At 42.6% G+C, this 17,747-nt stretch overlaps 1 protein-coding gene across 14 annotated transcripts in view; it reads left to right on the top strand.

The window, feature by feature from the left end:
• Positions 1-17,747, top strand: part of klhl29 (kelch like family member 29) — a 271,614-nt gene that overhangs the window by 213,395 nt on the left and 40,472 nt on the right. For all 14 annotated transcript variants that reach the window (XM_082506531.1, XM_082506540.1, XM_082506529.1 and 11 more), the window contains 2 exons: positions 9,210-9,392; positions 13,213-13,393. In XM_082506531.1, the coding sequence (XP_082362657.1) occupies positions 9,210-9,392; positions 13,213-13,393 (364 nt within the window). The remainder of the gene's footprint in view (positions 1-9,209; positions 9,393-13,212; positions 13,394-17,747) is intronic.

Raw genomic sequence — 17,747 nt, 5'->3', positions numbered from 1 at the left:
TATTGTACACACAGAAACCAGTTTTTGTACATGTGAAGCTCTCATTGCCCATTCCTCTAGCAGTGTAGCTAGCTCGGTCTGTGGAAGGGGATTTCGAGGTGAACTGAGCCTCTAAGTGTTGTTCGAGGACACTTAAACCCTTCACGACGTTTGTTTTTCCCTTCTAAGGAGACCAGCCATCACTGCAGATTTTCAGTCAACAGATGCCCAGCAGACAATAAAATGCACACACACTGCATGAACGCAAGCACACAAGATCCATTTCAAGCACGCTCACTGCACCCTCCCTGGACTTTCCTTTGGAGCCCTTTGGCCCTCTGATCCTCACCGTAGCAAATTAACACCCCGGGAGAGAAATTATGGGATTCGGAGGGGGAAAAATGCTAAAGAGAGAGAATGGAGAGAAGCGGCTCAGATAAGAGAAGACTGCTCTGCGGCTGTCAGTGGGACTGTGATACCCAATGAGAAAAAGTCTTCATCCTCATAGTTTTCTGCACTTAAACTCTATATGAATGTATATTATTTACACATGTATACATCTATGCACGCTTTTGTAAAAAACAAAACAAAAAAACAACAACAAAAAAACAGATTTTCCCTGTTTTGTTTTGTTTGTTTGTTTTTTTTGTCACACTAGACGAGATGGTTGTCGTTTGTGTAGTCTTATGATTTATGTCTGGCTGCAAAGCAGATAGGTTTTAGAGGGAGAGACTTATGGAAAATAGAGCTTAAATTGACATAATCTTACAGTCTGAACAGTTATTTGAGCAATGTTCTCATTTATAAATTATATGGTTTTCATACTTTACACCTCCTCTACTAAGCATTAAGGAGAAAATGTACAGTTAATATAAAAAAGAGAACGTGGAGAAGTGCTTTAAATCAATTTTCAGAGCAGATCGTGTATATAAATATATATAAATAGAATGTTTGATAGTGTAATTTACTGAAGATGTGTTGTGTACAGTAATAAATCTCTTCAAGCTGAATTGAGTGCACTTAATGACCAGATCAGTAGCTTTCGGCAATAGCGCCCCACACTGGTGGGTGAAAGTGTTAAGACTACTCAACTACAGTAAGTAACTATTTATGAAGGACATCAAAGTCCACAACAATTACTATGTTGAAATCATGCATCACTCCAACTAGTCGATGCAGATGGCTCCGCCCCTCCCTGAGCCTTGCTCCGTCTGAGGTTTCTTCCTGTTAAAAGGGAGTTTTTCTCTCCCACTGTCGCCAAGTGCTCGCTCATAGGGGATGCTTGGGGTTTTCAATTCAATTCAATTCAATTTTATTTATATAGCGCCAAATCACAACAAAAGTCGCCTCGAGGCACTTCATAGATACAGAGAAAAACCCAACAATCATATGACCCCCTATGAGCAAGCACTTTGGCGACAGTGGGAAGGAAAAACTCCTTTTTAACAGGAAGAAACCTCCAGCAGAACCAGGCTCAGGGAGGGGCGGGGCCATCTGCTGCGACCGGTTGGGGTGAGAGAAGGAAGACATGAGAGAAGGATTAGATAAGATAAGATACCTTTATTAGTCCCACTAGTGGGAAATTTCATGTTTCATGCCGACCAATTGTAGGAGTTTACCTTACAGTGTAAAGCAAGTTGAGGTGAATGCTGTTTTGGTTTGGCACCATTAATAAAACTAAATTGCAATGAATTTCAGCAGAGCGATTCCCCAAAAATTAGTAGTCGAACATTTGGCATAGCTCTGCTTGGTGAGCCATGTGTCCTTAAAAACTATGAGACAGCTGGAAAAGTGCGTTACAAAAGAAATGATGACAGGCCTTAAAAATAAAAGAACTATATCTGAAAGTCACGTACTTAAGAAATAAGAAAAATATCCATCAAAGACCTGAGAGATCCATCTGGAAGTTCAGTTGATCCACCTACAGTTCACTAAAGCCTCATCAGAAATCACTTTGGAGGGGTGGCTGTCAAAAAGGGTTCTTTAGGAAGGGAAACGGGGAGAAAAGATGGGCATGCCAAATTACACAAGAACTGGACTGAAAATCAGTAGCTAATTGGACTTGCCTGAAGTATGTTATAATATGCTCTGATTGGTGGTTAAGCTGTCAGGCAGCGAATGACAGCCCGAACATTCAAAGAGTTTGCACTGGAGCTGAATGAGTTCAATGTGGACTACCTGCTGGTAGCCTAAATAAGTTTTTTTAAAACACAAAAAAGTATAAAAATTGATCTTAGAGCTCAAGTCAGAAGCACAATGCTGCTTTTCCAACCAACAGGCCAAACTGTTAAATTATCAAAGTTACTGAAAGGAAAAGAAGCAAAATTCACACATTTAAAAATCTGCAACTGTGAAACTTTAGTTAGTCGCACCGTATCGTAGCTCTACTTCTGAGGAACGTAATACAAAAATACCTTAAGAAGCTGTATATGTTTTGCATGTAAAAGAAACTTGCATAGATAATGTTTCAAATGTAGGTATTGCTCAAGGATAAGATAAACTGGGCGTCACAGTTCACAGTTTCAAATGGTTATTTATTTACAAGCTATAAATTGGATGTCAGTAAGAGTCAAGCGAGCGAACATCTGGATGTATCCATGGTGAACGTTGGGTGGGACTCGGAGGGTGGTCCATTCACCTTGTCTGTCTGAGAGGTCAGGCAAGTGTAATAAATCATCCAGGTGACCCACTCTAGTACTAGTACCTGAACTTCAAAGCTGAGATTTGTTTCTTCGGTGCTGTACTGTAGTACACACTGGTAATTAGATATTGAGAGTACAGCTTGTCTGGATTGTATTGAAACTAAAGTCTCAAGTTCCACTCTGTTGAGTTACTTCTATCCCCCTTGTTTTTGTCTCTGTGACTCAACCCAGCCGAACCTCCAATGCCCCTGTGGCCCTTCTGCTGCAAAGTATGCCTGGTTAAAGCAAGGTCATAAAAGGCTGCGAAAGGTAAAAAGTGCACAAGGCAAAAGAGCAGGAAGCATTGAAGGAAGATGAAATGGCGAATATGTTGGAAGGTAGAGCAAAGACTCTTGGGGTTTAAGAGAAAAAGAACGGAAGAGAAAGAAAGCAGGAGAGAGGGCAAAGTCTCCCGTAGGTTGAGAGAATGAGAGAGATGTTTGCCACGGGGTTAAAAAACAGCAGAGAAAGAAGGAAAGGCAGGTCGCAGCACGAGGCAGAGACCAAGGAGACCAATAAAAAGGTGATATAAGACCCATTGTGCATGCAGGGAAAGAGAAAAAAAACAGTCTTCTCATTCTATCTTTATCTTCATATCAGCCTTGCTGACTATACATCTGTGTACAAGTGTGTGTGTGTGTTTGCATCCACATCGAGAATCCAGCATGGGGTAAAGCATGGGCCGTGTGCTCCCGTCAAAGATGGGTTTCAATTAGTTGAATTGGGTGGAAGTGATGCACAGAAACATTCAGGTGTGTGTGTGTGTGTGTGTGTGTGTGTGTGTGTGTGTGTGTGGTCACATCATACTACGTGGGTGGGCTTCAATTTGAGAATCAGCTCTTACACAAGCCTGCCCGTCCCTCAGACTACATCCTTTTCTGGAGCTTTTTGTATTGCCACACAATACGCCTCCTCCCGTCACCTTGTTTTTCCTCTTTATGCTCGCTCTCTGCCATGCTGCTAAACTCATCCGCCGTCTGTGTTTCTAATGCCAAACAGATGTAACTGATATTTTTCTCTGATGGGCAAAAATCTCTGTCTAGCTGATGAACATTAGCTCCATTTAAGAGGGACTTAGCTTCTGCTAATGTACTAATAAATGGTAGATGTAGCTATCATGATGTCACCTATTGGTTTCCAGTTCTGAAGCCTCAAGATGAGCTTTTCCACTGTCTTAGTGAAACTGCATGGTCATTGGTTGAAAGCCCTGGCATACCCACCCTGCTGGTCAGTTCGCATGCCACCGGTAATGTTATCACACAGCCACATATATGTATGCTCGCCATTTCAGTGCAAGGGCAAGACGGTGGTTAGCATTGTTGCCTCACAGCAAGCAGTGTTCCTCCCACAGCCAACATGCATTGCTGGGGTTAGGTTCATTGGTAATTCTAAATTACCCTTGTGAATGTGAGTCCGTATCTCTGTGGGTATCTGTGTCAGAATGGAGTACCCTGCATCCCGCCCTATGGTAGCTGGGATAGGCTCCAGCTCCTACGCTGAGGTCATGTCCACACTAACACGTTTTCGTTTGACAACACATCGTTTTCTCTCCGTCGTGGCCTCCCGTCCACACTGAGACGGCGTTTTGAAAACGCTCTCGAAAACGAATACATTTGAAGACGGTGCTTTCGCGTGGCAATGTGGACAGCGAAAACGGAGACTTTTCGAAAATGATGGCGCATTTTAGTCATGTGATGCAGTCATGTGACCAATTAAACTAAGATAGCGGAGGGCATTATACAGCAGTTGTTTTGTTTGCTCTCAATTTAAAGATTAATAGCAGTCTGTACATGCTCCTGATAGCTTTTCTTTAAATTCTTTCATTCTCACTCACTGTTGCAACTTTGTACTTCTGTGTTTTCGCAGCAACAACTCCACCTCATTGTCAGTCCATTTAAAAAACTCGGTGCTTTTCCTTGACATTTTGCCCCGACGTTTCAATGAGCTGGAAAGTAAATAAACGGCAGACAGAAATGAGGCAGATCGAATCTTCTTGCGTTTGGTGCATGCGCAGTACTGGAACGTAAGCGTTTTCGACCGTTTCAAGGTGGACGCACAACTCTGTGAAAACGACTGAACGCCGTTTTCAAATCTATCCGGGCTAGTGTGGACGTAGCCTGAGGATAAGCAGAAGAGAATGGACGGGTGGCATCACAGTGCAGATAGCAGCTAGAGAAAGTGGACATGGCGTCAATTTAGCGTCAGCTTTGTCGTATGGTGCTGTTCACCAGGTACAGCGTGGCGGGTATAAAGGGGCCGATCATTAGCCATACAAAATAGTGAAGATAATCCTTCATTTTAAAACAAGGTATGACCAAGATTTACAAAACAGTCCTTATTTTTAAGATTTGCATAAACCATAAACTCAGCAGAAACACGTTTGCAGTCAGACCTCCCCGTGCACGGATGATCTGATATCCTCGTGTTGGTGTTGTTCCCAGACCATCATGAAAATGTTGTTCCAGGTTCAACATTGCAAGTGACCAATCACATTGTTGTGACGTTATTCTTTTGCGCGCCAAGCCATTCGTGCATTTATGAAATTCCAATGTTGCAAGGACAATATCAATTCTGCTTACTGTTTATTAAAGGGTTAGCGTTAGGGTCCGTTGATCGGCGGACAGAGGGGGTTTCACGCAGCTTTAGTACAGTTTTTTGTTTTACGCCGGTTTTTCCCGAAGTTGCAAAAGTATGACGTCACAACATTCTGATTGGTCACTTGCAATGTTGATCCTGGAACAACACCAACACGAGGATATCAGATCAACCCCCCGTGCACTTCTATGGGACCAGAAGTCTTTCTGCAAAAACAGACTTCAGATAGAAACCAGGTTTTAAGGAATTCCCGTGTTGGCTGAGGTTTTACGACCTGGAAGCTTCCATGTTTTATAACTGCCATGGCGTTACTTAGCCAAGCAAACATTGTTATGATGATGTAGGAACACCAACATAGCTAAATGAATCAACATGTTTCTCTGTGTATCCTGAATAAGCGACCTTTAGTAAAAATGCAACTATAGCAGCTCAGAGTGAAGTCCAGATCGGGCTGTCATTGGTAGTTTGCATCACTGCTACTACTGATAAACCACCAAACTAGCAGGTCTGAACACTGAAGCCAGTGTGGGTCACTGTGTATCTCTATTTCTTGTTCATGGCCACCTGAGGACACTTTGGTTTCCATAAGCAGTCGGATTGTAAAGACGGTGACCTCAGTGAGCTCTTTCATAATGAAAAAAGACTAAAAGGACTCTCTGTACCGCTTTCCCTCTGCCATTATGCTCTCTCTCTACAGCCTACGTGCGTCTGCTCACCTGACACACGGCCTCACATTGATAGCATTGCTGTCAGTATTTGGATAGAGCCGTCCATCCCAGTTTAAACTCTTGTGCACCACTACTTTTGACATAATAGATCTACCTCACCATGTTCTTGGTCCCCACTGGAACCAAAAACAGGATCTGCAACCACATTTAAAAACCTCTCCTAACCATCCCTGTTCTCAAGAGGACTTCCCAAACCAAACTGATCTGATTTAGGTCCAAACCAGATGCAGCTGATATTGTCACTTGTGTTATTTGACAGATAAGAGGACAGAACGTCCAATCAATTAAACACACTCACAAATAAAGCAGTTTGTTACTCAAACCTTGAGTTAAGCTGATGTTTTTATTTCCTTAAATACAGTCAGATGGAAAGTATACCAACAATGCAACAAAAGGTCAGTAACTATCAGGAGGAGGAGGCATTTTCTCCCCCAGCAGTCACGGGTATAAACTCTGTCAAGGAAAAAAAAGGAGAGCTGTCAGAACTTGGTTATCCCTTCATCCCCAACCGCTCGTCTCTATCCTTCGATTCTCCATCCCTTCATCCCTCCACCTAACTGGTATCAAACCTCACACTGACTGACAGCCATCCCTGTGAGGCTTCATTGTCTGAGAAAAAACGAAAACACACACAGACGCGCGCACGCACCAGCCATCTGAGCCGATGCCACGACTCCCCGTCAGCGGTTGCCGTACTCGTGTTTCGTTGCGTTCTGACAGGCCGGCGTCGGCTTATGCGGGCTTGAGAATGCGTTCGGGGCTTCAGAGGTCAGAGGTGCGCCGCAGCGTCAGCGCCCAGATGTGTACTCTCCCTGACGTGTCTGGCCAAGCAGAAAGCTACCAGGAACAACCCTGCGCATGTGCACTAGATGATAATAAAGACCCGAGGTGCGCATCCACTTAGGCACGTTGACTCGGCACGTGGAATCATTTGTTTGTCTTATTAAAGTTGAGCTCGATCGTCATATTTTAGAATTCCAGCTGCAAAAACATACCCGTGATATCAGGAAATTCAGTTTAATACATCGTCCGCGTTGTCTTAAGATGCAATTAAATGGAATATGTCTTCCTGAACAATACAAACCTACGTAGATTTTAAAAGAGCCCTTTAAACTGTGCAACACTGATTGATGTGCACACACAAGAAAGAAAATCCCAAATTGGCTCAGGCATAGACACAGAAACTTTGCCAAGTTAATTGAGCCAGTCAATATCAACAAAAGTGAAACAGCTAATAAGATGAAGGAAAAGGGGGATGAAAAGAGATGAAAAATTCAATCCTATAAAGGCGAGGAAAAGAGTCGCACGTTTACAGTCCAGTAAAGTTGCAAAATAACACGTGATCAAGAGAAATGGAGTACAAGCATGTAGAGTAATAGCAACAAACTCATCACGGGGAAGAACTAACAGAATAGTGTCAGTATAATTAATCTGTGAGTGTGTGAAGGTTGGAGTCTCATGAGTGGGAAGACAAAAACTTTTATTTTTGTTTGGTTTGCTTTTGTTTTGCTTTTTTGGCAAAGAACCGCCGCTGTAACCGTGACTGTCCTATAAAATTGCACGCTCATTTACTAGCTGATTGCCCAGGGTCTGTTGGAGGTCTCGGGCCGATTGAGGCTTGAAGTGCAACAGGAACAAGTTCAAGACTAAATCTTTTTTTTTAAACTGCACTTCAAGTTTGCAAATCTTTAAAACACATCCAGAGCGGGCGGCAGCGTGCAAAACTCTTACGTCTTCTGCACAATGCCAAAACCTTCATCTCTGCGGTGACACTTTCACAATTTCTTCTCGAGCCATCGCTTTCTTTCGCATCCCACGCGGAGGAGCACATTCTTAAAAACCTCACTGGAGGAGAGCCAGCCGGCTTTAAGCTGTCCACTAAGTCTAAGCTGTATGTCCACGATATGTCTGAGGCAGCGCTTACTGGCTCTGTCTGTTTGCTCAGCTTCAGCAAAGCCCATTGTAGTTTTTGTATCTCCCCGTCTTTTACCCTTGTTCCCCTTCCAAGAGAAAAGCCCTCTGTTTTTACCAGCATTGAAAGACAAGTGAATTTTAAGAAGAAATAAAAAGGGAAAAGAAACGATAAGGGGATAATTTTAACAGGAAGAAGCAGAAGGAAAAGACGGCCGCCTGAGGATGTGCCCTGTCGGGAGAGTGCACGCGAGGAAGAGTATCGATCCAAGCAGGTGAACCAGGGGTTCGCCCTGGTTTGGAGTGTATGAAGATTAGCTCTCCTGCCTCCACCTTTCCCCCCCTTTTCCTCCATATTTCTCTCTCCTCTCGCACAGTCTCTATTCCTCCTCATCATCCTCCTCTCCCTCCCTCCCTGGCTCGCCTCCCTCTGCCCACCTGCCTGCCTGCTGCTTACAAACACAGCTCATTTCTGTCTGTCGGCTCGTCGTCTTGCCTGCTCTCTGGAACCTGCTGCTGCTGCCGCCGCCGAAGACTGAGAGGACCTGAGACACGCATGTGGCAGCCTGCCAACCTGTTTGTGTGTTTTGGATCACTGGTGTCTTTATCCACCATCTCTGTGTGTGCGTGTGGATGCCTGAGAGCAGAGATCCGGTGAGCTCTTACAGGGATAATCATTGAACGTGTTTCAAGTATCTTCTTAATCACACGAGCCCCGCCTTCACATACAAATGTACACAAATTGATTTTCCTATTCAATATGCAGTTCTCTTATGGCATGCCAAAGTGGTGCGCGTTTCACTACGAGTGCATGTGTGTGTGTGTTTGGGCAAATCTATAGGCAAGCGCCTGTAGTACACGTGGGAAGGAAGAATTTGAGAGCTGGGAGGCAACTAAACGAATGGCAGCACCATCAGTCTTGGTAATTGAGTTAAATTTCAACATTTAAATCAGCAGTTTCCTGCGACCAAGAGGAAACTTTCCTGCTTTGCATTTTCTTTTGTTTTCCGACAAACGTATTGACTCAGAACAAGAAACTTTTTATTTCTATCACCTCTCAGTATTCATGTGAAAAATATTTTTTAAGCAGCCAATGCGTATACTTTATCTGTACTTAAAAGCCAGACAGCACGCCACAAAACATGTCTGCTGGTTACCGCTGCACTGAGAGCTTCACAAAGAGCCTTTGGTTCAGTCTTGGCCTCTATTTACTGGTGGAAACCTTTCCTGATGACCTGTTCTCTCCCACCTCTTTCCCTCCTTTATCCACCGCAATCATCCTCCTCCATCCTCCTCCTGCTTCTTTGTCCTCTAGGTGTAGCGGAGGTGATAGTTCTCGTGGGAGGGCGTCAGGCTATCGGGATGAACCAGCGCTCTCTGACAGCAGTCACCTGTTTTAACCCCCAGAACAGTAAGTGGTACCCACTGGCCAGCCTGCCCTTCTACGACCGCGAGTTCTTCAGTGTCATCTCGGCGGGAGACAACATCTACCTGTCAGGTGAGCTAAATTGTCCACTCCAGCTGTATAACTGTGGCGTTGCTGTCACAGACATTCAGTGGTGTGGGGCCGGAGATGGAAAAATGATAGAGGGACTTAATAACAGGGCAGTTTTGAAAGGGTAATCCTTAAATGTGTAAATAAACTAAACTGTTAAACGTCTAAGTAAAGTAAACTTTTTTTCCCATGAGAGTGTTTTGGGATTACTCGTGTACTTTACAGCCAGGTTTGGCTCTGAAATACTCCCTTGAAATTTAGCCCAATCACTTCTGGTTGACACAGGATGATTCACAGGTTAAATTAACAGGTCAGGTTTTAGTTCAAAACTGAATTTATGACCTTAATGGAACACACTCAGCTACTTTTCTTCTATTTATTAATTTTTTTGGCCTTTGACAATAAAAAAATTACTAAGCGTGAATTAAATTCTATCATTGTGAGCATGTTTAGCTCAAATAACTATAGACTCTCATCATCCCACAGCCAGTTCCTCTCGTGATTTATTGTGTGGAACAATATTGATTATTGTCAAACCCAGGTAAGGGCAGACTTAATGGATTTTTTTTTGGAGGGGGGGGGGGTGTCATTTACATCATCTGTTGAGACGTGCTTTAGTGCCATTAACTGCAACGAGCTGTAATAACAAAAAAAAATCCCACCTCAAGTTCAGTTTCAGAGTTCATTTTCCATCTCAGCAAACGCAGTGGTCAAATCAACTTCAGCATGCATACTTCAACTTTTTAATCAGCACAGACGAGCAACAAGGCAAATTGCTGAAGTAGACCGTATAGTGCTATATAAGCTGCAGGGTAGCGGCTTAATGGACCTCGAGGCGAGATTAGAATTCGCATATAAACTTGTTTCTTGGTTTTTATGACGCAGCCTGTAGCTGTATAAATGCTTATGAGCACATTACGGCGTCAGGTTAGGAAAGCCAAACGTGAGTTAAAGATGGTCACGAAGTTGTCTTCAAAGTTGACATTTGTGACCTCTTTTTATTATAGATGTTTTTCCTCTGTGGCTACTTTGATTTGGCCGAGTGAATCTACCCAGGCCGCTGGTCTCTTCTCTGACCTTTTATGAAACAGTTCAAGAGTTTTAAAAGGGGGCCAACCTCAAAGCTTAGTCACATGTTGCTCGGCCCTGTGCTGCAGACAACTCAAATGTCTTTTTAGAGGAGTCGTTTTTATATAAAATGGTTTTGGTTTTTTTTTTAATAGACCTTTTTCCTCTCTGTCTTGCTCTGTAGTTGCTGCAGCGTTCTGCACTTTGTTTTGCTCCATAGTGGCACACTGTGCGCTCTGCGACTCCCACAATGAGACACGTTTAGGTTGCTTCTCTACCAGCAGACTGAATTTCTGCCTCCATGGTTCATTTGTGCGAGATTCTCACACGGTACTCAGACCTTCATATTACACAGTGGAAATGTAACGGGATTTTCTTTTTTCCTGCATGCACCTTTTCCTCTCCCTCTTTTCATATAAATGTAAATGTGTTTTTGGGCATTGGAACAGGTCTGCATGTATCCTCTGGGAGGTAGACAGCCAGTGGGGAAATCAGGGTTTTTCTAGCCAGCCAATCAACAGGCTCCGGCCTGTAACCGTCCTCGCAATCTGAACAGGGTCACTGAATCACGGCTGGTGTCACATGTCAAATAACACAGCTAAGAGAGCTGCTCTGAAGACGGCTCAAACAAGTACAGTTTTCTTGGCTGGCTGGATGACTCAGCAGCAAACAACTTTCTGACGGTTCAAGTTGTCCAAGTCTGCCACTGTTCCTCTTGGGGACTGGAGGGGTGGGCGGGTGGGGGGAACTTCTATATGTACTTTAAGAGTGACTTTTATTAAATATAAAGGGCTAAAAATCAAATTCAGAAATAGTTCTTTAATCTGAAATTATTTCATTTCTATTTCTAATCTAATAGGCGCAGGTGCTGTGCAGGTAAAGGAGCCCCTGTTTGTGCTTTCATCACATCTCATTGATGTTGAATCGCACGAGGAAACACAGTCATTCTCATTTTCCAGCTTTTGTGACACAACTTTTTCTTTGTGTTTGAGTTGTGAAGTTTGAAATAAAGGATTTGGTGGGAAAGGAGACTGAAAACGTTTCTATGGCACTTTCGGAAAGTTACAAAGTGTTAAAAAATAACAAAAAAAATACATGTAATAGAAGTAAAAAGAAACCACTATATTAGATATAAACTCAATTTCATTAAATTCGTTTAGATAGCACCCAATCAACACAACAGTTGCCTCACGGCGGTTATTTTGTAAAATCAGATGACTCTATGTGAGCAAGCACTTGGTGACAGCAGGAAGGAAAAACTCCCTTTTGACAGGAAGAAACCTCTGGCAGAACTGCAGTCATCTGCCATGACCAGTTGGGGGTGTGTTTGATGTAAAAGACGTTGGATAAATACAGGCAATTGTGTAATAAAAATAAGAAACGCAATAAAAGTAAGTATTAGCAAAAGATTAAGAAGAGGATACAGAGTTTATCTGGCTCACATCTCTAGGCAGTAAAGTCCACACTTTGAGGGTCACAGGGCAGCAGAGGTAAAAAGTCGAGGTGTGGATCTCTAGCAGCGGACGGTCTCGTAGGGAGTTGACAGATTGCAGATATAGGCAGGAGCCGGAGCACTGAAGGCTTTTTGAAAGTAAAACCTTAAAATCAATTCTGAAACTCCAGGGTAACCACTGAAGAGAGGATTTCTGTGAGGTGGTTGCTTCGCTTACTGTGTGTTGAAAATCTTGGCAGCAGCATTTTGTAACAGCTGCATTATTTAAATGTTTCACGTGCCGATACCAGAGTAAAGTGCATTGCAGAAGTCAAGTGTAGACGAGAGAGAAGCATGGGTGACCTTTTCTAAGTATGCAAGGAAGGAATAACCCGATCTTGGTCAGCTGTCTCGGTTGGCCAAAGCAGCACTAACTTTCCGTCACCTGACCGCTTAGACAATAACACAGTCATAAATAACACCTCGGTTGTGGAGCTCTTTTTGAACATTATTAGATGAGGGACTCAGACTAGCGGAGAAATTATTAAGTGCTACAAGTGTTGGGGACTTCAGGGGGCATTTGCAATTACCTCTAATTTGGAGTCGTGAGCAGGAAATTTTTGGACATCCAGTTTTTAATTTAAGCAAAGTAGGACGTGATGCATCAACGGCGCCGAGCTTTACTGGGACATACATGTGGGTGTCTGATTTCTCAAGGTTACCATCTGGAAAGCATGAGTACAGTAAATAAACCGCTGGGGAACTTCATAGAAATAGAGTTCAAGAGATGGGAGGCACCTTAAAGCACGGCACAGGAGAGCCAGGCCAAGAGATGAGAAATGTCGTGAAATCAGGGGTGAATCACTTATGCAACACAGTTCTTCAGGCTGCTGATTAAATACCGGTCCGCTGAGCCGAGGTCAAAGAGAAGATCGATGGTTATTTACTTCTTTGTTGAACACAATTGCGATGAAGCCGGTAGTAAGAGGAAATCTGACTATCACATTCTCTTAGCGTTAATAAACATGACAATAATGATGGATGCGTGGATGATTTTGATAGTGATGAAATCATTCAGCACCTTCTCACTTTGTTGAAGCACCTGACAGGTCTGGTTTTAACCAGTCATTAATCTTCAGCCCTATAATTGCCACAGCAGTAGTTCCACAAACCCCAGCAGCGACTAAAATACACCAAAGCAGAAGATTTAGCCCATTTTTGCTACGACAGAGGAAAACTGAAGGAGGCGTGTTTGTTTTTCTTTCAGATCTCTTGATCGCCCTGCTTATCAACTCTAATAAACCTTTTTTTTGTGCATTGCAGGTGGCACAGAGTCAGGTGTGATGGTGGCTGATGTGTGGTGCTACATGTCTCTTTTGGACAACTGGAATCTGGTGTCCCGGATGACCGTGGCTCGCTGTCGGCACAACAGCCTGGTGTACGACGGCAAGCTGTACACGATCGGCGGACTGGGCGTATCGGGGAACCTGGACCACGTGGAGAGGTAAAAGTCACGCAAAGCACCTCTGTCGTGGCTGCCGCGTCAGAGCTTGATCAGCGCGGTCAGTAGGGGGATGCTGAGCAGTACAGTTCGAGCAAATAAATATTCACACTGCACAGCAAAACATGGCAGATGGTGTGGCATGCAGTAGTGCGGTGCAGCATATTGCAAAAGGGGTTAGACAGGTTTCTTAGCATTTTTTTTCTTAGAGTAAAAAGGTGCAAAGGAGTGAATCTGGGCCGGGGGATATTAAAATGGTCACAGCTGTGAGTGGTGTCCCGGAGCAGCACTCGTGTTTGTGAGCGGCGCACGAGTGAGACGATTTGCTTTCTGAGATCAGAGCGGCACAATGCGTCTGATTCCATCCACGTCGGCATCGGCACATTAGCGAGACTTTATCTGGAGGTCGTACTTTGTGGCCTGTTCAGCTGGGTCTTCTTTTATGGAAAGTCTTCAGCATGAAACCAGAAATAGGCGACGTCGTCAAGGAGTATAATGAATCCCTAGTGGCACGGAACGTGTGCAGACGTTATCCAGATTTAATAGTTTGATTGATCTCATTTAGATTTTTTTTTAACACTGCTCCCTATTTCTTAGTTTACCCTCTAACCTGGGCTGATGAGCGTGTTACAAAGCGGGGAGAAGAGGAGGGTTGCCTCCCTTGCTCGACAGAGCAAGATTAACCAAAGCAATCAAAAGAACATTACTGAGTATATTAGAGCAGGCCGCTGTCGCTCATTACCTAGCAGCTCAATTGATCTCCGAAGCTTCTCGCAATGCACAACAGTCCTCCAAATGAAACAGCCTAATTTGATATTTCCCCATAATGCTGCCATACAGTGTCGTTATGACAGGGGGGAGATGGAATATTTGCCCCGTAATGGAAACGCATTTGATTCCTCCGTCTCTGAGCTGCTTAATTTGAGAGCTGCCGATGCATCTAGGGCATTCGAGGCTCCAAAGAAATCACTGTTTCACAGTGCGATGTGCCCGTGCACGTTTCTCACTCTCTGCCCTGGTGTGTGTTTTTGTGCAATCATGAGAAGCTTCTGTGAGGCCCACAGCAACTGGACTCAATCATCAGCACCGTGAAACTTTAACCTACTTTGCCTCTCTCCAAGAACGACCAGAGGCCTCCTCTGCTTGTTGTTAGTGCTCCACTGTTGCGCTGTAGCAGACTGTGCAAGCTACAGAGAAATAACACACGAACACACTCACTACACAAAACCAAACAGAACAGCTGAAGTTTGAATAGTTAATATGGAAATGCACGGTTTGCGCGCTGAGGCGAGGCATTTGTAGCACGAGGTCAAGGTTGTTTTCTCTGGCCATGTCATATAAACGCCAGCAGGTCTCTGAAGCAATTGTCAAGGCAATCAACGGGCTTGTTTCTAAGCAACCCGGGTTTTAATTTTGTCTCCTTTTAAGACTGTTATGTGGAACGAGTAACAAAGTCACAAGGTCCAAGGGTTCACTATACTAGGGCCAGAATTCCTATGTTTATGTGTTTAAAAAGGGTCAACATAAAGAACTACCTGTGGTAGCATGTGGAGGGAATATCAAAGACAGACTTGCCTGTGGTCGTCCCAGTAACCCTTGACCATGACAGCATTTTTTTGTTGTTTTTTTCGTCTTTTTTTGTGTGTTTGTCTTATAACAAAAATGATCTTGAGCTGCACGAAGCGCTCTTGCACACTTTTCATTCATTCACATACAGCGGGGTATGCACCGTAAACAGGAAGCAGCTGGGTGCTTCGGGGAAAGACATGTTTCGACTGATAAGACCTGGCCAGGTAGCAAACAGGGTATCTGTTATCGTTGCCATAAGTCTTCTTTTCTGTCCTGTCTACGCTTCCACACTGCAAGCAGAGTTTCCAAAAACAGAGTTTTAGAATAAATTTAGAAGCTTTCCAAAAGAAGAAAAGGAAGACGATGTTTTCAGTGACCTGAAACTTCATTTGCATTTAGACAAAGGGCCAGAATGCATTAAAAGAGCTATTTTTAAAAGATACTTGCTTACAGTACTCGTAGAAAGTCTTAAACTGCCCCTTATTTCTTTACATACAGTACTCCAGGCTTTCTGACAGTCTTACTTTAATTTGTTTGTGTTGTAAAACAAATAATTAATAAATGGGAAAAGCATGTGTTACATATCAAAGTTCTTCCAGTCCATTATTCCTGCCAAAGTAAGGGGAAATATAACAATTACAGAATAATAAGTTAAAAAGAGTGCAGATCCTCAGGAGCTAATCACTGTCTCCAGCTTTTTGAGTGTGTTTCTTATATTCCTCTTGTTGTGGATGTTCCTGATGACATTTTTCCAAAAATGTTCCCTCTCACTTCACAAACTTGCTGGAGGATCACTATAAATACATTTCGCATATTCAATTCATATTTGCTCCCTGTCCTCAGAGGATGGCCGTCTTCCAGCTTCTGTTTTCTTCTTTTTCACTGCAGTATCTCCTCTGTGCCATTACACCTCAATCACCAGCCTTGTAGTTAGCTTTAGGTGTCTATGACCTCGTTGCCAGTTCATCAGTTGCCCTTTCTTCGAACACTTTTGTGGGTACACCTCACATGACCTGCCATTTTGAAGATGCTGTCACCCTGTCATCTAGCCATCTCTGGCCCTTGTTAAAGTACATTTTGTCCATTTTGTCAACTTGAAGAACTGACTGTTAACTTCATGGCTAACACTGTGTATCCCACCCATTTATACTTAGTTATTTACTGGTGGATGGTTTATGCTGCAGTGCATCTGTATATCTCTTATATTTTTAAAGTTTTAGCAGGGATTTTGTTTTGTTTTGTTTTAAACTATCTTAATGATTTCCAATCAAAATGCGCTATTTCTATAGTCGCTTAATTTTCCGATTGGGCGTGTTGACTTCTGGCAAATGTCTTTGTCGTCAGTGTTGTTGATTAAAAGGTTGATTAACCAACTGGCAGATATTTGCATTGTGAGCTGCAGCTACATTTCTGAAGACTGGGACATGAAGCTATATTCACTGCAAAGCAATTACTGAAGAACAATAGAGGTAATATGAAGATTATAAGTAAAATAAATCAATAAATAAAATAATAATAATATTAATGATAATATTAATATTAATAATAGTTAATATGTCCTTGTAGATATCCAATTAATCCTTTAAAGCCGGTCGGAGCGGGCACGCTCCGTTTTGCGTAACTATTTTTAAATCCCGGTAGCACTGCAACCACGTAAGCTAGCGCAATAATTTTTTTTGCATATGAAACCGGAGGAGTTGTACTTACATGTTATGCCATCAGCTTGTCCTCGGTCACAGTTTCCTTCCATATATAGCTTTGCAAAAATTGCATAAAAAGTACTTGCAGCAACAAAAACATAATATTCCAGAAACACGCTTTGCCGATCCGATCAGCTGTTCGTAACACTTCCTACGTCCATCAGCGTGAACTATCACATGTCCGCCATGTCCTGCCTGAAACCGGAAGTGACGTCATTTGGCGGAAATGTAGTTTTTTACCATCAGGGCCTTATGAGCCTATACTTGTGTTTTTAAAAGTTATGCTTAACTTTATGACTTTCTGTGTCGTTTCTGGGATGCTTAGGACTCATATTGCACTGCTGGAAATAGTTTATTTTGATGCACATGCTGTTTTTTTTGCAAATTTGCACTATAATATTTCTTTTCGTTTTTTTTTTTGCAGTATATAAAAATTGGTGTATTTCAAAAATAAAACTATGAAGACACTCAAAATAAATTTCCTGTGGTGGGAAACTAGTTTTTGTATTTACAGTTTTGAGGGATAAGCCTCTTAAATCTCTCTAACTAGAAATATATGTTAAAAAAACAAAAACGATTTTCAATTTTTTGGTAGTTTATTGCACGTTTTTGCAATTTATTTAATTACTATGCACTTAATGCAGACATATTATTAAAATCTGGGCTGTAATGGTTGTATTGATGTATATCAACTTGAAATGCTCCCAAAAATGGAACTACAGCATGTAAAAATATACTATAAGCTCTGGCGGACTTGGTTCTATGGTAGGTCTTAAAGGGTTAAAAGAGTGAGTGGTGATACAGCTAACTCATCCATAAGCATGAGTGTTCATATTTAAGCCACATTATAAACACCTTTCAGCAATTTTCCTGTCACTTAGAGAAAACCCTGCTTTAAATAGTCTGAGCTGTAAGACTATTCAGGAACCACATATCACTTCTGAGTATAATTTGTCTTTAGTGGAAAGTGAAGTAATGAAGGAATAATGTGATAACAAAGACATTTTAATTAGTCGCTTTGTCATGCACTACTAAAACTACATCACTGAGTCTCACTGTCAGCTGATTAATTTCACTTATTAACAACA

Source organism: Aulonocara stuartgranti, assembly GCF_965226115.1.
Source record: "Aulonocara stuartgranti genome assembly, chromosome: 15".
Taxonomy (NCBI): domain Eukaryota; kingdom Metazoa; phylum Chordata; class Actinopteri; order Cichliformes; family Cichlidae; genus Aulonocara; species Aulonocara stuartgranti.
This window is presented reverse-complemented; position numbering and strand designations above follow the sequence as displayed.